This window comes from Sturnus vulgaris, chromosome 13 (genome assembly GCF_052056855.1).
Source record: "Sturnus vulgaris isolate bStuVul1 chromosome 13, bStuVul1.hap1, whole genome shotgun sequence".
In the NCBI taxonomy this organism is placed as follows: Eukaryota; Metazoa; Chordata; class Aves; order Passeriformes; family Sturnidae; genus Sturnus; species Sturnus vulgaris.
Genome location: NC_142255.1, coordinates 18691182 through 18713298, shown reverse-complemented (window position 1 = coordinate 18713298; position 22117 = coordinate 18691182). Strand labels below are relative to the sequence as shown.

The 22117-nt window shown below is 42.7% G+C and overlaps 1 protein-coding gene across 8 annotated transcripts in view; it reads left to right on the top strand.

Annotated features, from left to right (window-relative positions):
• The window catches only part of MEGF11 (multiple EGF like domains 11), a 253575-nt gene that overhangs the window by 169677 nt on the left and 61781 nt on the right, over nucleotides 1–22117 (top strand). For all 8 annotated transcript variants that reach the window (XR_015806596.1, XM_088172695.1, XM_088172696.1 and 5 more), the window contains 2 exons: nucleotides 2394–2606; nucleotides 9824–9998. Coding sequence is in view for 7 of the 8 variants with exons in the window: in XM_088172695.1 (XP_088028821.1) it covers nucleotides 2394–2606; nucleotides 9824–9998 (388 nt within the window). In the remaining variant the exon portion in view is untranslated. The remainder of the gene's footprint in view (nucleotides 1–2393; nucleotides 2607–9823; nucleotides 9999–22117) is intronic.

Here is a 22117-nt window from a genome sequence, read left to right as displayed (position 1 = left end):
CTCTATGGGCAGATTTACTCTCCTGTTGTTGTGTTCATACCTGTATCTCTCATCTCCAGGTTAGTGCATTTTGGATGGCTTTTCATATTTGTCTGTGCTACATAGACGTGATCACTGTTTCAAAACAAAGAGGGCAGCCTAAAAAACTTTGCAGCATTATTCCTTTAAAAAAAGAAAATTGTGGGGAAAAATGTAGGAGCATGTACTAAGTTCATCTGTTAAGCAGGCTGTCTTCTGTTTAATATTTTGTGAAATTGCTTCCATTAATTCTACAGGTGACAGCCATATTATCCTATCCCAACCCAAATAATTATGGTACATATTAAAGTTCAGTGGATATTATAATACGAATCTCCCCAGATAGGCAGAAAGCAATGTAAATTAAACAAGAAACATAACTAGGGCTTAGCAGCTCATTTTGTAATTTAATTGAACAATGTATCTGGTTGTTAATGGTGCTATGGACACATTAGATTGATATGTTGCAAAGGAAAGATGTTTAAGTAGAAAGCTAATTCCTGCTGTGATTATTCTCATGTTCCAGAGGAGTCATTATTAGTATTCTTTGTATAAAATTCATTAGCAGTAGCTGCTTGATCTCCAAATAAATAAGTTGGTTAAATTGTTAGTAGAAAAAGGCTAATTATGTAAATGGATTAGGTCGTCAATATTTCATTTCCAGATGCTTTTCTCCCTGCTAGGTAATGCTTCATCTTCTATAAATATAGAATGATACAGTGCACTATTGACTAAGAATTCACCCCGTGGAGCTCAGAGCTCTCCTGCTCACTCAGGGTCTGTGCAGCAGTGGGGACATGAGGAGCTTCATTGTTCCTCCTTGCATTTCATTTGCTTGGAGTGTTCCAGCCCCACTGTTCCCATTCTTTGCTGGCTCTTTCCTTTGCAGCTGAACCCCCTGAGAGCAGCAGGGCTCTCTCTCTCTCTGGTGTCTCTCCAGACTCTTTCCTTCTTTGTCCCAGACTCCTCTCACTTTGGGTCTTGTATGAACTCCTCAACTCAGATTTGCAACCAGCAACTGCTGGAATTAAATCACCAGCCAGGCCCTTTGCTGTGTTCATTTATTTTTAGTAAAACGTGATAATCTGAAGCTGCAAAAGTAATGCCCTTCTTATATACTGCCTGTGTTCATTGCACTTTTGCCTGGCTTGCATCACACATTAATCTTTTATTACTGATCATTATATTAACTCTCACCTGCCAGCTGTGAAATGACCTGCAGAAAGACATTTAACAATTGCCTCCATCCACTGAGTTTACAGTATACACTTTAATCAATGCTCAGGCTTAAATTAATGCTGATAGGCAATTTCCAATGTCTGGTATCCATGTGATAAGGGAATTGGGCTTTTCTGGGCTTCTTTTTCTGTTTTTATTAACTGAAAAGGCCTATCTGTATTTCACGGTGGATCATGTAAACTGTGGTACTGACTCATTGCAGAATTTTGAAACCACTGAATTATGTCAAGCACAAAATCAGCTGCTTTCTTCAGGACCCTAGCTGAGCTTTTGCAAGTAGGAAATAATCTGAACTCTTAAATTGGTTGTGTAGGACAAGGAAACAGACTTTTTGGCAGATCTCAGAACATATCCAAGTAGGGAGATATTTTTAACAGTGCATGGAAGGTGCAATTTAAAACAATCTGTGTAAAGTGTTTGGAGGTTCCAATTTTATGTGCATCAAATATTAAAAATGTTGGCAATTTTTAAGAAGATTCTCCACTAAGGAGCATGAAAGTGATTTTTATTGAGGTTTTGTACTACTGAGCTACCCTGGAGTAGGAGAAGAAAAGCAAATTTAAGCTTTCAGTTACTCAGAACACACACAAAACACAGAGGAGTTTCTTTTCTCCTTATTATTATAAAACTGGTGCAATGACAGCAAAGAGGACAAGTAAAACTAAAACACTGCTGGAGAAGATTTTGCTCAATATTGCTAAATACACTTTCCCTTTTTACCCTCCTCATCACTGAGAGGACCATATGCTTTCAAAGGAGGTACACAGTCCTCCTGTGACAAAAAGAAGTCAAACAGATGAGGAGTTTTATAATAAAATAATTTATTGCCTATCAGTTTCTTATGTTGATCAACACAATTGTCAAGGTCCAGGAAAGAAGAATGCATTTTGTGAATGAAGGTAAAATGAACTAATGCAAATTTAGCAGGACATAATTGGGCACGGATGAATGCAGTTTCTCTTAGCAGCAATTTGCACGCCCAAGATATCCCATCACTCCAGCGATACCATCAGCTCAGTAAATGAGCAACGATTGCTCTGTTTTGCATTTCATTCATTAACAAGAAGCTTCGTGTGTAAGAGCCATGTCGTGCTGAGGTGTGGCTGTGACTGGATCCCTGTCCCCACCCCTGGCAGGTGTCAGGAGGAGTGTCCCATCGGCACCTACGGCTTCCAGTGCACGCAGAGCTGTGACTGCCAGAACGGCGCCAAGTGCTACCACGTCACCGGAGCCTGCATCTGTGAGCCCGGCTTCAAAGGCATCCAGTGCCAGGAAAGGATGTGCCCTGAAGGCTTTTATGGCCTCAAATGCAACAAGAGATGCCCTTGCAATATTACCAACACCCTCAGGTATGTGCATCCTGTGATATTCTAGTGCAGGGATTGTTCCAATTAAAGCATTGGGGGAAAAATATCAGTTAGCTGCAGCTACTGTCCTTTTCTGTGTAGTTTTAAGTATAAACACAGAAAGTTTGCAAAATTCGGATTTAAATGACCTCAGGTTTGGAACCATAAGCCTCGGTCCAGCCAGGTACTAAGCATGTATCTGTTAACACTTGTGGTTCCACCTGAAACAGCCTGACATACAGCTTTATCCTGGGAATCTTCTAGGCATAAGAACCACCAGATGATGCTCATATGTATGGATAATAACCCACTGAAGTTTAAAAAATAGATACATATTTGCTCAAATCCATCACTTTCTGTCTCTTTTATGACACAGGTTTGCTTGTTAGATCTATAGACAGCAAGGGGACTTTCAACATGAAACCTAATTTGCTTCAGCTGATGTCTCATGGCAAATTACCTTGTTGAAAACACTTGAGGCAGATGTATAAATAGACTGAAATCAATAATCCTGAGTCAGTCTGTGGAACTGTAACATGGTTGACATTGTCAAAATAGACTCCTCGTGTGAGCCTATTTTTGCTCTTCATTCTCTCTTTGTGTATGAGGAAAATATTCAGGAAAATAAATATCAGGGAATTATACCTACAATGGAATGAGCCTCACTTAAAAGGTCAGGATTTGATGTTTTATTCCCTTTTTTGCTTTTTTAAAGATCTGATTCTTGAGGTTCTCTTTACCATGAGACAGAGCCACAAACAGACTTGAGCACTTTGAATTTGCTTTCCAATTGCAGGCTTGAATAAGTTTTCCAAACCTTGAAAAGAAGGAAGAATTTAAGACTCTTCCCTATTATCCACTTTGTTACCTTAAGTAACTCCTTGCTTTGTTTACTGACTGCTGGAATTGCTGTTTGGTGAATCCTCACTCCCTGTCTGGCAGTAAAGGGAGCCTGGACAGCCAAATTCCCCTGGCCTGAGCTGATGTTCTGGAGCCACATTTCCTCACCTGCACAATTCTGAACCCCTCAGCTCCCTCTGCATTCTCTCCTTTTTCTGCCCATTCCCGTTCAGCAGCAGAGCCAATTTAGGGTTGTGGAGGCTTCAGGGGCAGGAGGAGATAATTGATGCCCAAACAAAAATGCCTTTGATACAGACATTCTTCAATTTGGAAGCAGACAGGTGAGGACCTGACTGTCCTGCTGATGCTCACAAACACACCTTGCCATCTTGCTGCTGCTAAAATATAAACACACTCCATTATGTATGCAAGAAATGGCACCTCATTTGTGTGCACACACAGACACACACACACACATAAACACTTCAGGCAAATCTGTCTGTGCACTTGAGATAGACCCTATTTGTCTCAGTCTTGCAAATAAACAGGTGATTTTCCGTGTGAATTCAGCTGTGAGTGGTGAGGCTTTGCTTAACTGAAAGGCAGAGCTCACAATGGGTTGTTTAAAAACTTGTAATTGTGGTGATACAACTCCTGTGCAGCAAGAGAGCTCCAGCTCAACTGGGTTTGAGAGCCAGGATCCAAAGGGTTTGAGGCTCCCAGGGAGCTCTGTACAAGGGTCTCCCATCGCTTCTGATTATGTTGTATATGATGAAATCAGTGCAAAAATACCATCCCTGAGGCATGAGCTGCACATGATGCACGAAAGGTTAGTGCTGTGTTGTACTGAGGATGGGAAATGCCTCAGGAATTACTGCAGAGTGAGCTGAGGGAGAAATTCCTACATGTCATATCACTGTAGTAAATCCAAGCTGAATTGCTCCTCAGTGTAAAATGTTCTTCAGGTGTACAGGAGGGTGAGATTATGCTCTGGGTCAGCAGCTGACACTTGTGTCTTCACCCCTCCTGAGCCTGCAGAAACCTCTCTGTTTCCATAAAGGTAGAACTGGAGTGGAAGGACTGCAGGCCACAGGCAAGGCTGAGCTTGGCTGCAGTTTCTCAGCTATGTGCTCAATTCATTGAGTCTTTTAGGTGGGGTAAGACTGTGGGGTGGAGAGTGAAAGAATTCACCCTGTGTTACTCAGAACTACCTGGGAGGTGCTCTGAGAGTTTGCCAGATGATCTTTCCTGAAAGAACAGGCTTCTACCTTCCAGCTGTGAGAAAAGAAGAGGTCTCAGAGAGGTTTGAGAGAGCTCAGAAAGGGGGAGGATTGAATCCTCTCCCAGCTCTTTTCTGGGCATGTGGTCATTCCTACACACCCTGCCTGTTCCTGGTTGCTGTCCTATTGGAACATTTTATTCCTTCCCTCCCAACACTGCTCTGTCAGCGTCCCTTGCAGCATCCTCTGCTGAGATGGTATCTCAGGTTCCTTAATAAATGAGTCTGGTCTCTCTGTTGATAAAATCTCCCTTTTTCCTACATCTTATCACTGCTGTTATGGAACAAAGAGATACCAGCAAGCTGTAGATCAGTAAACGTTCTTTCATTCTTCCATGGAATTTCAGCTCTCCACTTTTCCACCAGCTCTGCAGTGTGCTGTCAATTGCTGAGCCAAGGAGCGTCAGAGCTGATGGAAAATGACCTTTTCCAAAGGCACTCTGTATTCTGAACAAATCTTTGTGCTCATTGTTTAACCAGTCCCATACAGTGCACTTCTCTTCCCACCCACCTCTTCCCATTCCTCCCTGAGTGTCTGTACTCAAACTGGGTTCTTCCAAAGTGACTCATTTTCCCACAGCCATCTATTTTCCCCAAGAGCAGTTTAAGCTGTTGGCTTCTTGTGATCCCCAAGTGTGGAGGATAATTATTAAACACTTGAAGAAGGTGAAGGAAACTCCTGTCCCTGGATTTGTCTCATTTGATCTAGTTATTGGAGAGTTGACTGGAATGGAAAGTTCTGAGGGCTTTGAGGAGTAGCTGAGGAGGAACTGTAGGAAATACACAATCAGCTTTTCCATTTTCATAGATCTATCTATTTTAATGTCTGAAGAGATCAGAGTGATCATCTAGTCTAACCTCCAGCATGGTAATGACTGAAGGACACCATCCAATAATTTCTGCATCAAAGCACACTGAAAGGCACTTTGTGCAGGACTTTGAACAGCCCCACAATTAGGTGATTTAGAATGTGGTGGTGACTTGGACTGTCCTTCCACAGGAAAGGGTACACCTGTAAAAACTTCCCTCTGCAAAAAATCCATGTTGAGACAGCCTACAATGGCTGGAAAGGAAAAATTCTGGCTTGTTCTTCTGTCAGGGAGGGAAATGAGCAGCTGGAATAGTCCTGGCCACCCCCCCTTCCTAAGCACTGGTGTAGAGCCAGCCTGGGGAGCCATGTGCCCTTGGTAATGTCATTCCCAGCTCAGAGATGTGAGAAAGAAGGAAGCCACCAAGACAAAGTCAAATGGAGTGGGCAGATCTGCAGAGGCTCCAGTTACTGCCTCAACACCAGCAGGCTGGGGAGGACCAAACCCCACAGAGCTTCCATGAAATTCTGCCTTGATGTGAGTCAATAATGTGCTGGACTGAAGGAGCCCTGCAGTCTCACTGTGGCCACTGCTTTGAAGCAAGAGGCATTTTTGTAAGTGAGACTAGATGTGGTGTGGGCACCATAAAACAGAAAATACTGTAAAATAAGTATTAGGCTGCTGAGAGTGAAAATGAGATGACTGGTGCTGCTGTATAAACAGAAAAGCAGGAAATTCACTGGGAAGGTGTTGCTTTGGCTGAAAAATGTGTGGAGAACAAATTCAGAATTTGGAACAGACGGTGCTGTCCAAAGCACTTCTAATTTGCCTTGAGAAATTTACCTGGTTTTCTCAGATTTCCTCAAAATCAGATGCTTAAAAAATTTAAAGGTCAAAGATGCCTTTACACTTTTCAGTTCAGCTAACAAAATTTTTTTAAATAAATCTTCTATTACTGTAAATGTGGCTCAAATGCCAGGGATTGTACAGTAGCCTTCAAAGTGCAGCAGGAGCCTTGGAACCCTTTCCCTGTCAGCCCTGATGTGTGTGTGGACAGCTCTGTTCCACCTCTGCTTGGCCTGGAGCCACAGGAGCACTTGGCTGCCTGTGTTCACTCCTGCTTTCTACTCTGCTTCTTCCTGAGATGCAGGAGAGTTGAAGAAATAAAAGTTGTTAAGATTCAATGCAAACTATGAAGGATAACAATGCCAAACTCTTTGAAGAGTGTGAGGTTCCCTTGCTGCTCCCAGCAAGGGCTGGAAAACAGATGTTGGTGGGTTTGCCTTTGGGATCCTTTTGGAACCCTCCCATTCTTCACCCATCCTTCAGTGATCCTTCTGCAGAAGAATTGTTTGTGATCATTAATTTCAGTTTATTGGGGGCTGGAGAAATCCCTCACATGCACTGTGACCCCTGCTGGCAAAATGTTACATGGACACATGGCCTGGGAAGGTGCACTCAGAACAGGAGAGGAGGAATTATACAGATATTTATACAAATTTCCAGCCGTATTTCCTAGCCAAGCTTTATTCTGCCTTAAACGTTTCAGCAAATAGCATTTAATTCACTGAGCAGTCGGAATGCATGGATGTTTGGATGGGTGATAGATGAATTTCCTGGCTCTGTTCTGTATCTAGGTACATAATTTGACCAGAATGTGGTTGTACAAAATGCCAGCAGAAGAAAAACCTTCCTAACACACACACACACACACACACATCCACACAGCCACTATTCCTCTCTCATGAGCTGCAATATATTTAGTATGCTCACTTTATTTAGTGGAATAGTTCATACAAACCAGAGAGAAAAAAGAATTAATATAAAAACTTTATACTATTTAGTGATATCAGATGCACATCTTGAAAGGGTTTCCAAAGGAAGAAAGGGATCATTTTAGAAATGTGAAAAAAGAAGAAGAGTCAGTAAGGTGGCCAAGATTCCCTGGCAGGATTGGGAAGAGAACAGCTGCCTTGTGCAGTTTGGGAAAGCATCTAAATTTCAGCCCTCCTCAAGTTAACACTGCATCAGACACCTGGATTGTCAAACAAGTGCTTTGGAGATGGGAGAAAAACAAAACCCTGATCTGCTCAGGCTGATGACAAAATTCTCCTTTCTTCAATGGGAAGATTAAATGGATGGAGAGACCCAAACATCTGCATGGGATTTTCCTGGCTCACAGCCCCATGGAATGTGGACAAGGCTTTGGTGGGGCAGAATATGCCCTCAAACTTCTACTGGCCTTTGTTTTGGAGTCCAAGTTCCCTGTGTCCAGTAGATTCTTCTAGAAAGCCTGTTTGGTTTTGATTCTTGTTTTAATGCATGTCAGGATGAGTTTTAGCCCTTAATACAGAGCTTGTGTCCCATGCAAAAAAGCTGCCCATGCTGATGAAGGAGCCAACCTTGGAGTAAAAATTCTGAGTGAGTGTAGTATTTTCTGCTGAATTGTCATAGAATGATTCACTGGTCATATACTACCTTTGAAATATTTAATTTACCCACCAGATGCAGTTCTCATGGAAGGACATGATACATGTAGTAGTAGTGGTAAGAGAGAAACACAAAATTCGTTTCAAAATCTTTAATGTTGAGCTTTCTGTCCCTGTTAGGTAATGATGAATAGACACGGGGGGAACCCGAGCTTTTTTTATTTTCATATGAATGTTAAGAGGTGCTTTGTGAAAACCATAATTTCAGGGACTGCTTTGTTATGGATGGTAGTTTGTTATGCTGATGAATTGTTTTAATTAGTCAGTAAAACACTATTTATGATGAAGTATTTGACACTGAGAAAATTTGATCCTTTTTAGTTGCAACACTATATGACCAACCTCTCCTACCAGAAATTGCCTGAGACATAGTTGGAAATTACATTTTATGAGGTTACCTTGAAAATTAACATATACAATATTAATTTTATAGGTGTAAAGAAACTCATTCAGTCATGTCTACATTCTTAAACTGTAGCAATAAATAATCATAAAGGAAAAGAAATTGTATCTGAGATGCAAAAAAGCAGGAGACAGGCTCAGAGAGAGAAGTCCCATCTTGCAGAAGTCTATTCTTCCTGTTCTGAGAATGAAGAAAACAGGATTTCTGGCAATATTATTTCTCATGTCTCTCACTGAGGGCTGAGCAGTGCCATTACTGTGCAGTGCTGTGGTGCAGAGGCCTCAGAGCACACTGAGCTCTCAGGGGCAGCCTCACATTCCCAGCTGGCCTCAGACAACATCCCCCAAAATCCTCCATCCCTTCAAACCAGGACTTTACACATCTCCAGCCTTCCTTCCCCTCCTGCCCCAGCCCCAGCTCCAGCCTCCTGCTGTGGCAAGGTGGTGCCCTGAGGAAACCTCAAGGAGGAAAAATGCCCAATAAAGATAAACTCTTTCATGCAGGAGGAGCAGAGGGGTGAGTGTTCCACCTGTGGGTGCAGAAGGACCAGGCATTGCCCAATATTTTGGGCTCTATTCTCCTTTCTCCTTTTTTCTCCATGTGCTCTCACAACTGTGTGGAATTGACTGAATAGAAATTAAAGCCAATTGACTGAATAGAAATGAAAGCCAGAGGGTTAATGTTGTTCATTATGCAGCAAAAAGGAACTTGACTCATTTCCCTGCACAGCTGTGTTACAGTTCCAGGGCTCCTGTTAACTCCTGTCCCAAGTAAATCCCAAGGCTTCAGGTGCTGATCAGTTCTGGTCACTGTGGCTGAATATTTCCTGCAAAACTTTACTTCCAAGGAGTTTTCCCTCTCAAAGTACTTTCCTTTCTACCTGTTCCTGCTGGAAAGTTCTGCTGAGGTGGCATTCACTTTTAAAACACAAATGACAGTGGGATGGGCTGGGATGGAATGGAATAGGAATCCTGTGCCCTTGAACTCAGGTTTATCTTCCCAGCTCTCTTGATTGCATTCCTCCACCCACTGGAATTCCTCCTATCCCTGAACATCTTTAGCTGGCTGCATTACAGCCAAATAGTGCAGCACATACCTGTCCTAAGGTAAGGATTAATGGTGTGGTTGATGTCAGTAATCCAAGTCACATTGATTTGAGAATGGAAGAACATAAACTTCAAGGTGTAAAGTGCCCAGTGCTGTGGCAGTTCCCAGATGTTTAGAAATGCTGGTCTATTTAGCAGCAGATTCTTGATTCACTTCCCAAATCACACAGCTGCTCATATCCACCACCCTCAAGAGTTTCCAGTCTCGTCCTGTTCTTAGCGTGACACGTGAAATGTCCTGGGCTGTGCTTTTCCTTCCTGCCCACATCTCACTAACATCTGTCTCTTCATTAGTTGCCATCCTCTGTCGGGGGAGTGCAGCTGCAAGGCTGGCTGGGCTGGGCTCTACTGCAACGAGACGTGTCCCGTGGGCTACTACGGCGAGGGCTGCCGGGTGCCCTGTCCCTGCCACAACGGGGCCGACTGTGACAGCATCACTGGCAGCTGCATCTGCGCCCCGGGCTTCATGGTGAGTGGGGCTGGGCGTGGGGAGGGCTTTCATAACGTGGCTGCAAAAATAAAAGAGGTTTTTAATCTGATTTGAAATAATATTTGCATCAAAGCAGCCAAACTCGGGTCGTTTTAGCCCATTCTGGGCTAAGCCCACATCGCTGTCCTTTGAGCAGTGTCAGCCTGTGGCTGCTGGTTGTTTAGTTAACATCACTGCTCTAAGTTTATTGCTGTTATAAAGCTAAAGATATGGTTTCCCATAGTATATTCTAAGTCAAGACATAACAAAAAAGGTGTCAGATTATTGTCTGCCTGGAAGAGCAGAGAAAGAATTCTCATGGCCATTCAGCATGTTCCTTGTCAGTCACACTGTGATTTTAATAGATTAAGGTATTTTAAAATGTTACAAATGATAGAGCAATTTATGTCTTTTCTGAGCCTGTGTGGCAGGTGTCTTTTACCTGAGCATCAGAAAGAGCTTCAGACATTCTGAGGTAAACAAGCATTGAGTTTTATAGGTGAGACATAAAATGGCTGAAGAAACCAGCCAAGATGAAAACATCAAAAATTCAGAGTTAACAATTGCCAGGCTGCAGCAGAAGTATTGGGACGTGGATCCAGGTGTCCAATCCTGCTAAGGCTGGGCAGAATGGAATTCTTGTCAGTTCCTGGGGTATCTGTGTATGAAGCTCCTCCCCTTGAGGAGCACACCATGGAGGAGAAGAGCAGGCTGTGTTGAAGGAACAATACTTCCTAAAGGAAAAAAAAACTTTGAAGAGAAAATTCCACCAAACTTCACTTTCTCTGTCCTTCATTTTACATTATCTGTCCCCACAGGCCTATCTATGTTTTCTATAGTGTTATAACAATTATGATTTATAATTAATAATTTTACTAGAAATCAAGAGACAGGCTGCACGGCTGGGACACATGCATAATGGGAAGGTCCTGTATGAGATTAGTGGGATGCCAAAGACTTTTTTGCCTCTCTTCCTTCTAATTCCACACCTGAGCTTGTGATCCCCAACTGGCATCTGCAGAGCTATGCAACTGGAATTATGGTTTAAAGACTTTTTTTTTTCCTCTGCCTCATGTCAGCAGCTGAAGCTGAAAGCTGCAGCTTCCACTGATTTCCAGGAGTTGTCTCAATGCCAGGTATTAACAGATTTATTTAGGTGTGAGGGGCTGGACTCAAAAGCATCTGTGCAAGATAATGGTACTTAGAGATGGGGAAAAAAAAAAAGAAAAGCTCTTTGAGGTTTGATTCCCAACTCCACAAACAGAAAACAAGAATTTATCTTCTCTATATAGTAGTGGATACACAAGCGGAGGAAGGATGAAGGCAGCAGCATGTTAGTAACAGCTACAAAATAAAAATATCCTCCTTCTTATTAGGAATGCTGTCCAAATTTGCAGCACAAAAGCATTTAGGGACCCTTTACTGTACACATTTTTAAAAAGCATACCTTGTCCAATATACATTGCCCCAAGGCAGCATTAGTGCAGGCAGAAAGCCTGGGAAGTTCCTATTGCATCGCTTCAAAATAATATTTAATCTCATAATAAAGAGCTTTCTTGCATTGACATTTAAACAGCTTGGTTATTGAGGATAGCTCTATAATCACTGAAGCATATTTAGGCATTAGTATCATTGCTCTCACATAATATACTATAATCTCTGGCAATTAGTCCATGAGGGGAAGTAAAGCCTTGAAATTGCTAATTTATTGCCTCTGAAGCATATTTGTCATTCGTGTGCATGCCAGATGAGCTGCAATGGTTCTTTCAAGTGCTGCAGAACACAGGCTGTGCAGAAAAGTTGCCGGGGACCTTTTCCTCCCAGCCCGGGGCTTTGTCCTGCCGGGATGCTCCAGGCAGGGAGGAGGGAGCTGGAAAAGGCTGTGGGGCCACAGCCAGGCTGGAAGAGCCTTATCCCAATGACACACTGCAAGCTTTCCCTTCAGCTATCGCTGCCTGGCTCTCGCTGAGGCACCAGGGGAGCTTTGCCTGGGGGTAGAGCTTTGCCCTTGAATTGGGCGAGTCTGCGAGCGCCGGTTCCGAGCTCGGGATGTGTCCTCTGGCAGAACTGGCAGTGCAGTGGGGCTAACACAGAGCTGGGCAGAGATAATTATTCACAAAAGCCAAAAATGAATCCCTCTTGCTTTTTCGAGTATCAGGCTTGGCTGAGGCAGCCGCACGGGCAGGAATTTTGCCACATGATTGGAAAGAATAAAACCAGCAGCAATATCTTACATTTTACAGCAACGTTTGATCTACACATGATCCTGGGGCAGAGCAGTCTGAGGAGTTCCCAGGAAGGGGGGAAGGGAGAGAAAATGGTGGGAGATGGGATATAACTGCAGAATTCATCTGCAAAGGCAGGGAGGTTGGACCCACAGCACTTTGGGATTACTGGCTGCCTGGAATATGCAGTGCCCAAGGAAGGACAGTGTTTTCCTGACAAAGCACTCCTCCTGCCCACTCCTCCAGCACAGATGGTGAGTTTTTAACTCACCCTGCCTGTGTCAGGGCGGCTGGGCTGGGTTTCAGGATGAATCATCTGCTCTCGCAGCCAAAACAGGGACATTTTGTTGGGATGCAGAACAAGCCATTAAAAACACAAAGCATCTGGTCACCTTTATTAAATGTATTAAGTGAAAAAGCAGCCATCTCATAGGCTGCCATGTACGTGAGCAGAGCACTTAATGTTTGGAAATTTAAGAAAATGCAAGTTGTAAAATAAAAATGTATATGGTAGCTTAAAGAAAATACATTATTTATTAGCCATGACATTTCCAAAAATTAAAATGCCCAAGCTAAATAGTGGTGAGCTTGCAGTATAGGATAGAGTTTCAAAACATCTTCTGTCTTATTTTTTCTGAATGTTTTGAATCAGACTCAGGAGCCAGATTTGCATATGTCTGGCTCTAAACCCAAATGACAATGTTGTAAAGCTGTTATTGGGTGTCAGGGTATTGGTGTGATCCCAAGGGGGTGGCTCTGTTTTACCTCTGTGGCTTCTGAACACCGTGCAGGGTTGGGTGTGGATTTCACTGAGGGATCCACAGCCCAAACCAGGCAGTTCTTGGAGGCAGCATGCAGGGCAATGAAAACAGGATAATAGTAGAGGAGACACAATAAAATCCTCCCCAAAATCACAGACCTACTCCTCTTTGCTCTACAGGCCTGTAGCTTCCTGCATCCCACCTGTAAAGGAGGATAAAGGCTCTATCAGTTTAACTCAGATGATTGCAGGGAATCATCATTACGAGCATGCCAAGAGGGCACTTCCCTCCAACTGGGACTTTTAACATATTTGAGGGTTTCCTCTTAGCACTGAAGTGATGAATTGCCAGCATGCTCTTCTGAAGAATGGTTTTGTAAAGCTGTTCTGCTGCCATCTCGTTTGTGACCAGGAGGAACCTGGCAAACACACACAGGGAATGCACAGATCAGCCCTAAAAAGCACCAGGGGAGAGTCTTGACTCGTAGAAATTGGATCCTCACTCCCACGTGGAAATGGCCACTGCTTGCAATGAATTATCTGGATGCAATTATGGGGATGGTGAGAGGGGTTTTACTAACTTGTACCTCCCCCTCCTTCCAAATTCTGCTCCAACATGTTCTCCTATGAGTCCACTGAACTCAGGTGTGCAGGAGGGACATAAAAGAAAGCGGGACTTGCCATGTCCTCTCTCTCTTCTTTTGTTTATGGTTCATTGAATTTTATTTCTGTAATTCAATAAACATGGCGGGGAAGGCCAGAGGATATGAATTAAATATGACAGGAGACCACAGGAATCCTGACCTTGTGTCTCACAAGGAAATCTTGAAACCAACCCCCTGCACGTACTTATCAGCATTTTAGCTACTGAAATCATTATAAATGCAACTGAGCTACAACTAAATTCACCTTCTCCATTGCACAGCTAATTGCAGCTTCCCTGAAAGCAGTGCCTGTCTGGAGACCTCATCCCGTGCTATGCCTTTGTTTCTTTATGGATGCTTTGTTTTCTTCTTTTGAAAAATGGGTTTAACTTCAAATACTTCCATTCTGTGTGTTGTGGCAAGGAGAGATGTAGTTAAAACATTTCTCAGCCCAAGACACTCTGAGAAAACTTTTAACACTTCTCTGTGGAGTGTGTGGTCAGCTTTTACTTCGGTGGGCATTTAGGTCTATATTTCACATCCAGATGACAGAACTTATATTACTTTAAAGAGTTCATCTATTTATGCTGCTATTTTTTGAAGACCTGTCTGCTTTTATTGAACCCTGCATGCTGGCAAGCAGAGCAAGCACTTCATCACCAAAATGAAAGAATCCATTGTGACATTTCTCTATTTCTTCACTATATTGGTAGATCCCACACAAGCCAATCACATGCTGCAAAGTATGGAAACTAGAGCAGTGGTGATCTCTTACTAAAAGATTTTTCAGCTTTTGAAATGGCTCTTGGATTCCCTAAAGCTTTCCAAGATTTATCCTAGTCCTGTGCATCTACAGCTATTTACATCTTCTGTTGGCATTGTATCAAAATTGCATTTTAAAAGCACAATTGATGCCTTTCAAATATATCTTTATATTTGCTTAGGTGTATGGATCTCTGGCTGGGCTCAATGGGAATCCAGGCACTTAAACACTGAAACACAGGCTTCATTTGGGTCTGTAAGTCCATAATTTTATCTGGCATGCCTGAATTTCTCAACATAATGCTTTCTGTACCACAGGGGTACAAATTGCTCCCAGGGTTTACGTCAGAGTAAAACTTTACAACCTACCTGCACATTGAGTAAAAGTCAGCCCTTGTAGCACACAATGAACAGTAGCTCTAGCACTTAGTAAAAATAAGTATAAATTATAGTGCTTTAAAGCTTTTCAAATGCACAGCAAATGCTCACCAAATTTTGCAATGGATAATCTCTTGGTCAGTACAAACACCCACACACAGGCTCAGACCAGTCTTAGCCTGCTCTCTGCCTACTCACTGTGTAAAATGACCAATTTACTGTTCCATTGAATGAGAAGGACCATGATTATGATGTTTTAGAGGTCATAAACACTTAAAGGTCCAGCCTGTTGCATATTCCAGCCATAACAAGCTTCCTCCTGGCACATACCACAGCTCTTGTTCCCTGAAAAAAACCATACAGGAGAAAAAAAACAATCTTTATATTAAGAAAAACGGGAACCCGTTCTCCTGTCCTACACCTTTAAAATTCTCTCTGTTGTCTGAAAGAAAAAGCCAGAGTAAACAGAGAGGAGCACCTTATCTTATCTTCAATTGAATTTTCCCTGAAGGACCCAAGTCCCAGGTAGGTCTGGAGAAATTTGAAGCATCATTGCCTGTAGGTGTTTTCTAAATACACAAGGTACAAATTTATCAGAGTATTCCCTCTCTTCCACATATTAACTTTCATCTTTATTCTAAATGTATCATTCTTCACCATTTCACAAGGAAGCAGGGGAAAAAATGGATGAGACTTCTTTGTGTTATAAGCCCGTGGTTCGGTAGTAAAATTATTTTATAAATTTCACAAAATTCTGAATATAAAAAATGAATGTAAGGCTGGAGATAGTGGATCTGGTTTGGGGGCTTTAACTCATTTAAATGATCCATTTCTCTTTGAGATAATTCCAAAAGTACTTCAGTGGAAGCTCATCGCAGAGCAACAGGGCACCTCATCAAAAGGTTTAAAAAGAAAAGACGAGGGGAAAAAATCTTCAATAGAGCTTGTGTCCTTTTATCCTTGATTTACCGAGCATATCAGTTACCCCCCTTTGTTAAGAGCTCTTTTCATTTCTAGGTATAAAATAAATTCAACCATTTTATCAAGATGTTCTTGTTACCAGCCACCAGTATAAATTTTCCTTGCTGTGGGTGGGGGTGAGGTTTTCTGGCACAGCAGTTGTCCAATTAACTGGAGTATCACAGGAAACAGGAATGGTTTGCAGGGTCTGGTTTCATGAATTACCTGGGTGCAGGGGGAAGAAGCATTTTCTGCTCACTGGTTTCCCATTTGTGTCCATGACCAATGTCTCAAACCCACGGAGAAGGGGGAGGAGCAGAGGCAGAGGGGACGAGGAGAGGCCCCCTCACTGTGCAGGTGGGTCTGAGCATGGCCTGCAGCTGGCAGGCCATGAATTATTAATTGATAATAAAAGCAAAACAAGTTGTCTTAGAAATTGTGGAGCTACAAGAGCCTTGTTTGCCACTGATTTCTATCCTCAGTCCTCCAGCCTCTCCTGCCCCTCTGCAGTGATGCTGTCAGGTCTCCTTTGATGCTTTACCTGCCAAAGGACACTCAGGTGGGCTCAGGGACCTCAGACTCACTTAATCCCCTGATTGCAAACCAGGTTCAGAGTACCATGGATCACATTCCCTAAAAAAGAAAAGGGTTTTGCCTGAGCAAAGGTTGAGTATTAAGTCAAGACAGAAGAAATTTATTCCCCTTCTCCCAGCCTTTCAGCTCTTTCCTGGTTATTGTTTTTTCCTTTGTTTCACCTCAGTTATCCAAAAGTTCTTAGCAGAGTTAATTTTAAGAAGTTTGGGAATATCCCAGTGTAGTCCTGGCTAATTCCTCAGCTATCCCTGAAGTAAAGAAACACAGACAGGGGAAAGGCCAAGGAGGACTGTCCTGGTGATCCCAGAAACAGTTCCCAAGGGAAAGTCCCTTCTCGGATACAGGGAGCAGTGAGATGCAGCTGAAGAGTCACCAAAAAGACCTGGCAGATTCAAAGTGTTCTGAGCAGGTTTGAGAGGCTCATTTTGTCAAAGCCAGCAAGAAGGAAATGCAGTCTCTTTGATAACAGATATCAATGTCAGTTTTATGTCTGAAGGTGATGTGAAAGGCAGAGATATGGGAAATTCAACTAAAATAACCTTAAAAAATGGAAGATGTAGCTGTGCCCCGGGAAACTATGATGGAAGTCAAAAATTATATTTACTTGGTATTTAAAAAGTGAATAAAGATAAAAATCAGTCAGTCAGAACAACACAACCAGGCCCCCTACACTAACTATAGCTGCATCCCAGATCCCTCTTTCCTGGTTTTGGTCTCTGAGGAATGCACTCTCCTTTGAATTTGCATTTTCTCGGTATCTTCTAGATAGAGATAAAAGCTCAGCTGATTGTTTTTTGAAGTTTACAAATTACTTCACAAATGGCTGTGGAACAAGAAGTGGATCTCTATCAGGCAACAAAACCTCTGTGTTCCATACAGCCTAAGAGTGAGCTGGGAAAATGTTTTTCAAATGAAGGAACTGCCACTTTCCCACTGGACAGAAGTTTTCCTGTCATCTGGGCTGCAAGTTGGAAGGTCTGAGTTTACAAACAGAAATCAAAACATCTCACACACAGTGTTTTGGTACATTTTCCATATAAAGAGAGCTGATCACAGATCATTTCAACTTACCAAGATTTTTGCACAGTCACAGACCAGATAAAAAGTGCCTCTGAATCACATCTTGGTGTCCCTTTTCATTGATGACATCTGAATTTTCTTACCCACGTCTCAGTGCATACAAAAGAACATATTTGTGTGTATGCAATGGCTGTGCTTTGATTTTTTTGTAGTCCATTGGGGCTAATAACAGACTATAAATTTTTTTTCATCCCAAAGCTGCTCAGTATGATCAGTTCAGACTGAGAATGTTCTTCCCTTGGCTGTGCAGTGCCCTGCATGGAATGACTTGGTCTCAGTCCAGCTCCCTGTGGATCAGTGTGTACATCACAATCCCCATTTCCATCAGCAGCCACCAGCAAATTTGCTGGCACATTGAGCCTTTTTACCATTTTCCCTTCACAAACCATTGCTTCAGGTCAAGCCTGGTGATGTGGTTGTGTGATCCATCTCAAGGTCCCTGTAGGGCTTTTTCTGGGGACAAAGAGCACGGGTACTGAGAGCTTTTGGAGCAGCACCCCTCGTGAGCACCGTGAGCCACCCAGCTTGTCCTGCACCTTTCCCAACTGGCAGGTGAAGCTGGGAAATCAGTCCAGCTATGGGGTGACACTGCCACACATCATTCAGGGCACAAGGGACATCACCTCAGTGCAAGGGAGCTGGGTATGGGCTAAGTCAGGATTTCAGTAACAACTCACAAATGGATTCTTCTGGCTCTGCTGAATTACAGGAGGAGATAATCTCCATTCCATACCGACAGGGAAGATCATTATGGGCAGGCCACCTGTGTATTCCAGGCTTTCAGACCAAGCCGCTCCCCTATTGATTTTGATATCAGTGTTTTATATCAGTTTTATAGAGGTGTTTGATATCAGTGCTGTCAGTCAGGCCCGGTGCTGTTCTCCCCCCGAACTCCTCCGGACCAATTAGGGATTTCTGCGGGAGCCGCGGCGCTCCCGAGGCTGAGTTATCCCAAAGGCTGCGGTGCCCCCGGCAGCTCCCGGCTGCAGGAGTGGGAACAAAGGCTCTGCTCCCACCTGGGGGCACTTGGTGGCTGCTTTAGAGCAGGTGAACTATTGGACCGCAGCGTTTAACAAGGTCAGGAATGCACAGGACACAGCGGCTCCCGCTCAGCTGTGCAAACTGCAGCCCTTCCTTTGAATTCAGTGGAACTTTTCAGAGCCTTTTATGAGCTATTCCATTTCATTTTTCTCTGCTCAGTCTCTTGTCAATGCACAAGCTCCAGAAATTGTCTGTGACAGCTCAAATTCTACTTTGCCAGCCCGAGTTTACCTGAACACAACTGCTGCCTTCGGTGGGGCTGTCCCAGATACACAGGAGTGGGGTTTGCCTCAGTGTCTGCCTCCACTAATGAGAACTTATTCTCTCACACCCGAAGTTTATAATTTGATAAGAACTCTGAGCAAGTCCCAGGTCTTCTCTTTCTTCTTGTATTTACTTTTACTGGGCTCTGCTGCAGTTTTATTTACCCGAATAACTCCAAAGTTTTCCTAAGTGGGTCCAAAGGAGCCAACTTGGTACAGAAAGCCTGAAAGCCTCTGCCTTTGTTGCTAGTTGACATATTTCATGTGTTTTATCCTTAATTGGCAATGTGGCTATGTCAAATTGCATTTCCCTTCCTGTAGCCTCATTCAGAACCAGTGGAGCTCAATATTCTGCTCAGACTGAGTTATTTGATCTGAATTTTGCAGAGGGATGAACTGCTTGCCAATAGCAGTGCCTCCTTTCATGTATTAGGCTTCCAGATGTATATATCTTTATCCACACTATCTATGGTTCTGTGCATAAAAGTGTTGGTAGCTGTCTCTCTGGGTAGTTCAAATTGCAAACTGACTTCATTAAAACCTCCTAAGGACAGGATTTAAGTCACAGGTTAGTTTTACATTTTATTTTCTGTGCAACTATACTGTCAAGGACTTTGTCTTTCACAATCAGACATGTATAAATGAAAATGATAAATAAATTATTTTGTTTTCTTATGCCGAAGAGCAACTCTTTTGCCATAGGGTTTTGATTGAGGAATATCTGTGAGAATTTGAAGGGGATATCTCTTATCAGCCTGTGTGTGGTCACCTGGTTATTTATCAGCTTTTCAGAATTACCTCACAAAACCCATTAGCTTAGAGTTGAAATCTTTTCTTATTCAGTTGCTCTTTTTTTGCTTTGAGCCTCCCACTTGTGGATCGTGCAGGTCAGCACCAAGGTCCACCACAGCCCTTTGCAGCCTCAGCCCTGTTCCTTTGTCTTTTCCATCCACATTCCATGGCTCCAGTGCTCACAGCAAGGGACATGTTGAGAATTCCTGCTGTTTCCAGCACTTTTAGCCCCTCCTGGACTCAGTCCTTTGGGGTGTGGACCCGAGTTCAGGTGTGCACTGATGGACTGGTTTGTCTGTGCTTGGACATTGGCCTTAATTGCACAATACAGCTGTGGAAGAAATCTAAAAGAAAGTTTGGAAATAATGCAAAACTATTGGGATTGTCAAGGCAGTAGCAAATTTGAGGAAAGATTCCTGTTCCTGAGTGACTGGGTATGTTGAACTTCAGTGTTTAACAATGCACAGTAATAGATGATAGGAAAATAATGTTAAGTAAATACACAAAAGATGAGTTCTAATTTAATTCCTGCTATTCAGGGAAAGAGATCAGGCAATCACTGTGGGTAGTTTTCTGAAAAACTCAACCCCTCAATGAGTCTGAAAAACTCAAATGAATCCAGAGTGCCTGACAGAATAGTTAGAATGATCAGGATGAGAATAAAACAGAATGAAAAAGCCATTTTTTTGGTATTGTGTAAATCCATAATATATCCAATTCTCAAATTACTGCACACAGCTTGGCTGATTCCTGCTTACAAAGGATAGAATGGAAATGGTGACAAAGATCATCTTTTATATGGAATGATTTCTATAGAGAGTCACTCGATAAGCGAGAACTCGGCTCCAAAAACAGATGGCTGAGGAGGGACACGATAGAGATCTGTGGAACTGGGGATGGTGCACAGAACATGAACAAGGAATGGTTATTTACTATTTCTAATAACACAGGAACAAGGGCCAACCAATTAAATGATTGCACAGCAGGTTAAAAACAAAGAGAGTGCTTTTCACAGAATGCATAATTAAGTTGTGAAATGGTTCCCATAAAATGGGAATAACAGTGGGATGATTTTGCTTAGAGAAGGGGTCACCGAGGGTAGGGATGTGAGAGGTCTCTCACTCCATGGGGAAGGGGAAGAAGAAATGCATTCTTGCTGCTTATCACCGTATAAGAAGTTTCCCAATTAGAAATTAGGCAGTGGGTTTGAAGCAAGCAGATAAAGATGTTTTTTCTTCTTTGTATTTATAATTAAACTGTGGATCTTCGTGCCAGGAAACATCATAGAGGCTGAAGGTATAAATGATGCCTTTTATTTCCTGTTTTAGCTGATGTCCTTTTTGCAGAACTGTTCAGACTTGACAGCCAGAACCCACATTTATTATTGCAACAAAGTCAGGAGGCCACAGCTGTTTTACAGGGTGGATCTTGGACTGTGACACTGAGGCTGTGTGGATAGAGCAGAAACCATCTCAGATTTCCAGGCAAAGGTATTTCAGTTAAATAGCTGGGACAAAATTGACAGGCAGCTCTGGGTTCCCACTCTGAAGGTCACTGCCTGGCACTGAAATGCTAATCTGGATTTCCACATGGCTCCTGTTAGCCACTGATCTGCTCTGCCCAAATCTGGGGAAGGAAATGATGAAACTGCACACAGTGTGTCAAAATCTTTCCTTTGCCACAGTGGTAATCCCAGTCTTGATGCCTTCATTTTAAAAAGGCAAAAAAACCCCAGCTTTTTTATTTTTAAATCTTTGCCAGTATATTCAAGAACTGTGGTTTGGTGGTTTGACATTTAGCCACCTTCCATCCCCAGTTTGGACACAAGCAGCTTGTTGGACACATCATGGAGAGCACATGTGACAGACATGTACTTCTCAGGGGTGTAAATAATTCCCTCTAACTTGTAATAATGCACAGGGTGACTGGGCCATTTTACCTTTGAGGATATTTAATTGTGATCTGGCCATGTGTTCTGGAGCATTTTAAAACAGCAGCTGATCAAAGCTGGTTATGGTGACAATGATCCCCACAGATGCTGGACTCTTTACAGCTTCCCCAGAGTTAAGTTTAAAATATTCTGAGAATTTGCTCCTTGCCTCACCTGTATAAATCTGCAGTGGCCTTATTCCAGATTTAAATTCCAGGTTTAAATTGCTTTAACTAGAGAGGACTTGGTTTCCCAGCTGGCCCCACACTGGACATGAGAAATCCCTCTGGTACAGATGTGATTTACCTGCCTTGATAATCTAAATCTACCCAGCCTAAATCCAATCCCCTGTTTTTGTAGAGGTCCCTCCTGGATAAATGTGTTTTGTGATATTCTATTAGGTGAAAAGTGCTGACTGCATAAAAAAATATTCTTGTTCAGAGGTTGATGATCATCTTTTGTGCTCTCCACACTACTTTCCTTCTGAATACATTTAATTATATGATGCTGTATTCATTGCCTTGCTGACACTAAAGGGCTCTGCAGTTAAGCCTAAATACTAAACCAGGCAGAAATTCAAGTGTTGTAAAGTCAGTTTAGATTTTTTTTTTGCCAGCAAGTGCTGCCCTGATTTACGGGAAGTGGGAGGGAGGCTGTGATCTCTTGCCTGCTTTCTTTATTGAATTCTCT